This window comes from Nansenia antarctica, assembly GCF_963989245.1.
Source record: "Nansenia antarctica genome assembly, chromosome: 5".
Classification (NCBI taxonomy): domain Eukaryota; kingdom Metazoa; phylum Chordata; class Actinopteri; order Argentiniformes; family Microstomatidae; genus Nansenia; species Nansenia antarctica.
Window position 1 is genome coordinate 43038544 of NC_137690.1, and position 5000 is coordinate 43043543.

General features: G+C 58.9%; 1 protein-coding gene across 1 annotated transcript in view; it reads right to left on the reverse strand.

The window, feature by feature from the left end:
* The window catches only part of macf1a (microtubule actin crosslinking factor 1a), a gene marked incomplete at its 5' end in the record, with an annotated part of 389501 nt that overhangs the window by 39432 nt on the left and 345069 nt on the right, over window positions 1–5000 (reverse strand). The window contains 5 exon segments of the mRNA XM_080531631.1: window positions 1208–1275; window positions 1278–1329; window positions 1825–2043; window positions 2045–2052; window positions 2900–3125. Of these exon segments, the coding sequence (XP_080387757.1) occupies window positions 1208–1275; window positions 1278–1329; window positions 1825–2043; window positions 2045–2052; window positions 2900–3125 (573 nt within the window).

Consider the following 5000-nt stretch of genomic DNA (forward strand, 5'->3'; position numbering starts at 1 on the left):
GTCCAGTCCTGTGTGGGGGGTAAGTACTGTGTGGGGGTAGTCGTGTGTGGGGGTAGTAGTGTGTGGGGGGGTAGTAGTGTGTGGGGTAGTAGTGTGTGGGGGTAGTACTGTGTGGGGGTAGTAGTGTGTGGGGGGTAGTAGTGTGTGGGGGTAGTACTGTGTGGGGGTAGTACTGTGTGGGGGTAGTCGTGTGTGGGGGTAGTAGTGTGTGGGGGTAGTAGTGTGGGGGGTTATACTGTGTGGGTAGTCCTGTGTGGGGGTAGTAGTGTGTGGGGTAGTACTGTGTGGGGTAGTATGTGTGGGGGTAGTAGTGTGTGGGGGTAGTACTGTGTGGGGTAGTACTGTGTGGGGGTAGTACTGTGTGGGGGGTAGTACTGTGTGGGGGTAGTAGTGTGTGGGGTAGTACTGTGTGGGGTAGTACTGTGTGGGGGTAGTACTGTGGGGGGTAGTACTGTGTGGGGGTAGTAGTGTGTGGGGTAGGACTGTGTGGGGGTAGTAGTGTGTGGGGTAGTACTGTGTGGGGGTAGTAGTGTGTGGGGGTAGTAGTGTGTGGGGGAGTACTGTGTGGGGGTAGTACTGCCGTGGGGGTAGTAGTGTGTGGGGGTAGTAGTGTGTGGGGTAGTACTGTGTGGGGGTAGTAGTGTGTGGGGGTAGTAGTGTGTGGGGTAGTACTGTGTGGGGGTAGTACTGTGTGGGGGTAGTTGTGTGTGGGGGTAGTACTGTGTGGGGTAGTACTGTGTGGGGTAGTACTGTGTGGGGGTAGTACTGTGTGGGGTAGTAGTGTGTGGGGTAGTACTGTGTGGGGGTAGTAGTGTGTGGGGTAGTACTGTGTGGGGGTAGTAGTGTGTGGGGTAGTACTCTGTGGGGGTAGTAGTGTGTGGGGGTAGTACTGTGTGGGGGTAGTAGTGTGTGGGGTAGTACTGTGTGGGGGTAGTAGTGTGTGGGTAGTACTCTGTGGGGGTAGTAGTGTGTGGGGGTAGTACTGTGTGGGGGTAGTAGTGTGTGGGGGTAGTACTGTGTGGGGGTAGTAGTGTGTGGGGGTAGTACTGTGTGGGGGTAGTAGTGTGTGGGGGTAGTACTGTGTGGGGGTAGTAGTGTGTGGGGTAGTACTGTGTGGGTAGTACTGTGTGGGGGTAGTACTGTGTGGGGTAGTACTGTGTGGGGTAGTACCCCGGGCTCCACCGGGGGGCACCGGTCCCTGTCTCACCTCGTCTATGGTCTTCTTCACCTCCGGCTTCTCTGTCTCCCCGCAGGCGAAGATGAGGTCCGCCCCAGGGTCCTCACCAGCTCCAACTCCTCCCTCAGCCCGTCTGTCTCCGCCTTGATGGCCTGACACACACACACGCACACGCACACGCACACGCACACGCACACGCACACGCACACGCACACGCACACGCACACGCACACACACACGCACACACAGTTATTTCTCATGTTTCTTTCTCTCTCTTGCTCTCTCTCTCTCTCACACACACACACTCCCTCCCTCCCTCCCTCCCTCTCCTCCCTCCCCCCCCTCTATCTGTTTTTTGATGAGGGAGGCCCTCCCTCCCCCTCTCTCTCCCTCCCTCTCTCCCTCCGTCCAACCCTCTCCCTCCCTCCCTCCCCCTCACCTCTGCTGCCTCTATCTGTTGTTTGATGAGGGAGGGGTCCAACCCTCTCCCTCCCTCCCTCCCTCCCTCCCCCCCCTCACCTCTGCAGCCTCTATCCGTTGTTTGATGAGGGAGGGGTCGACCCCTCCCCCCCCCCCCCCCTGCTGCCTCTATCTGTTGATGAGGGAGGGGTCCACCCCTCTCCCTCCCCCCCTCCCTCCCCTCTCACCTCTGCAGCCTCTATCTGTTGTTTGATGAGGGAGGGGTCCACCCCGGGGTCCTCCAGCTCTCTGACCAGGTCCTGGGAGTCCCTCAGCGTGCTGAGCAGCGCCGCCATGTCGGCCCAGAACTTCCCTGCCAGGTCCAGAACCTCGGCCAGCCGGGCCTCCCGCTCCTCCGCACGCCCACGGATCTCCTCCCACAGGGAGCGCAGACGCAGCAGACGGCCCCCGCACCGCTAGAGGGAGGGAGGGGGAGGGAGGAGGGAGGGAGGGAGGAGGGGGGAGGGAGAGGGAGGGAGGGAGGAGGAGGAAGGAGGAAGGGAGGAGGAAGGGAGGGAGGGAGGAGGGAGGGGGGGGGGGAGGGAGGAAGGGAGGAGGGGGGGGAGGGAGGAGGAAGGGAGGAGGGAGGAGGGAAGGGGAGGGAGGGAGGAGGGAGAGAGGGAGGGAGGGAGGGAGGAGGGAGGAGTGAGAGAGGGGAGGGGGAGGGAGGGGAGGGAGGAGGGGGAGGGAGGAGGGGGAGGGAGGGAGGGGGGAGAGAGGGAGAGGGAGGGGGAGGGAGGGGGAGGGAGGGAGAGGGAGGGAGGGGGGAGAGAGGGAGGGAAGGAGGAGGGAGGGAGGAGGGAGGGAGGGAGGAGGGAGGGAGGGGGGGGAGGGAGAGGGAGAGAGGGGAGGGAGGGAGGGGGAGGGAGAGAGGGGGAGGGAAGGAGGGAGGGAGGGGGGAGAGAGGGGGGGAGAAACTTGAGAAATAAGAGAGAGACTGTGTTGTGTTGTGTTGTGTTGTGTGTGTGTGTGTGTGTGTGTGAGTCTCACCCTGGGCGACGGGGTCTGTGTGTGTGTGAGTGTGTGCGTGTGTGTGAGTCTCACCCTGGGCGACGGGGTCTGTGTGTGTGTGAGTGTGTGTGTGTGTGTGTGTGAGTCTCACCCTGGGCGGCGGGGTCTGTGTGTGTGTGTGTGTGTGTGTGTGTGTGAGTCTCACCCTGGGCGGCGGGGTCTGTGTGTGTGTGTGTGTGTGTGTGTGTGTGTGTGAGTCTCACCCTGGGCGGCGGGGTCTGTGTGTGTGTGTGTGTGTGTGTGTGTTCTCACCCTGGGCGGCGGGGTCAGTGTGAGCGGCGCGTCCTATGAGCTGGTCCCCGCGGGCGCAGAGGGATGAGAAGCAGGGCAGCAGCTTGTCCAGGTCCCAGGCCCAGGGCCCGTGCTCACACAGCTGCTCCCGGATCTTCTCCACCTCCGCCGCCACGGGGGTGGGCTGCCGCAGACGCTGGACAGCCCCCTCCAGGGTCTCTAACAGGGGGTCCATCTTGTCATGGAACTGGGGAGAGGGAGGGACGGAGGGATGGAGGAAGAGGAGGAGAGACAGAAGAGTTAAGAACGGAAGAGAGTGAGAGAGGAGGGGGGAGAGAGAGTGGGGGGAGAGAGAGAAGGGGGGAGAGAGAGGGGGGAGAGAGGGGGGGAGAGAGAGGGGGGGAGAGAGAGGGGGGGGAGAGAGAGAGGGGGAGAGAGAGAGGGGGGAGAGAGAGAGGGGGGGAGAGAGAGAGAGAGAGAGGGGGGAGAGAGAGAGAGAGAGAGACAGACACAGAGGACGTATCTCATCAGGACACAGGTGTGATGTTGTTGACACGTTCAATGGGGAGATCGTTCCCGGAAATGACACGTTTCAAACTCTGTCCGCAGCACGTGGCCGTGGAACATTCTAGAATTGGGAACGGCGTGACATGCTGAAGTGCTGTTTTACGTCAAAGACCGGCTTCTCCTCCAGAGAGGTTTAAGACAAGTGTCGTTCCCGGTAATGTCGTCTCCACATTCTAGTCAAGGAGCTACCGTGCACCGCAGAGGGCGGAGTCAACTGACAAACACACGTCGAAAACACTCTCTACTCAGGAACACATACATCCAAAACACACTCTACTCAGGAACACACACGTCACACAGAGAAGACCTGGGGAGTCAGGTAGGGTTGTCTGTTAGTTAGTTAGGTAGGTTGTCTGTTAGCTAGTTAGGTAGGGTTGTCTGTTAGTTAGTCAGGTAGGGTTGTCTGTTAGTTAGTCAGGTAGGGTTATCTGTTAGTTAGTCAGGTAGGGTTGTCTGTTAGTTAGTCAGGTAGGGTTGTCTGTTAGTTAGTTAGGTAGGGTTGTCTGTTAGTTAGTTAGGGTTGTCTGTTAGTTAGTCAGGTAGGATTGTCTGTTAGTTAGTCAGGTAGGGTTGTCTGTTAGTTAGTCAGGTAGGGTTGTCTGTTAGTTAGTTAGGTAGGGTTGTCTGTTAGTTAGTCAGGTAGGGTTGTCTGTTAGTTAGTCAGGTAGGGTTGTCTAAGACCAGTTAGTCAGGAAGGGTTGTCTAAGACAAGACACAGGACACACTGCCTGTGTGGGAGGCCATCTTAGCGAGGAGAAGACATGGAGGACACACACATGTGGGTGGACAGGGTGACTGAAGTGGAATATGAAACTATGTGTGTGTCTGTGTTTGTGTCTTACCTCCACCAGCTGGGTCAGTGAGCAGGGCCATGGAGGAAACAACACACAGCACACCCACAATGAGAGAGGGATGGAGCATTCCAGGGATGGAGGGATGGAGAGAACGAGGGAGAGGGGGAGGGGTGCAAGGTGAAGGGAGGAGTAAGGGCACAAGGGAGAGGAGTGGGGATTTAAGTCGGGGATGGAGAGAGAGAGAGAGGGAGAGAGAGAAGGATGGATGGGGGGGTGAGTGGGTGGTTTAGGATGGATAGAAGGAGGAGAGGGGAGAGAGGGAATGCAGAGGGGAAAAAGGGGGGAAGGGGGTTGGAGGGAGAGGGGGGGTGGGGGGTGAGATGGTCCAGTTAGGAGGGGATGGGAGGTGGAGAAACAACACAATGTGTTAGATCGGTGGCATGCTCACACAAGCTGGCAGCCCACAGCAGAGCAGCAACCCTGCAGACATACAGTGATGTTGATGACATGGCTGCTCAGGAGACTGGGACCTCAAGGTCAGGAGACTGGGACCTCAAGGTCAGGAGACTGGGACCTCAAGGTCAGGAGACTGGGACCTCAAGGTCAGGAGACTGGGACCTCAAGGTCAAGGGGAGGCCAGCGGAGGTAGGAATTCGGAGGACCGGCTTCATTGTCGCGCACGGAACAGAATGCACGTGTTCCATAGCGTTCCTCATTCCGCTCCGTGTGTTACAAATGAACCCTACCTCCACCGGCCTCCC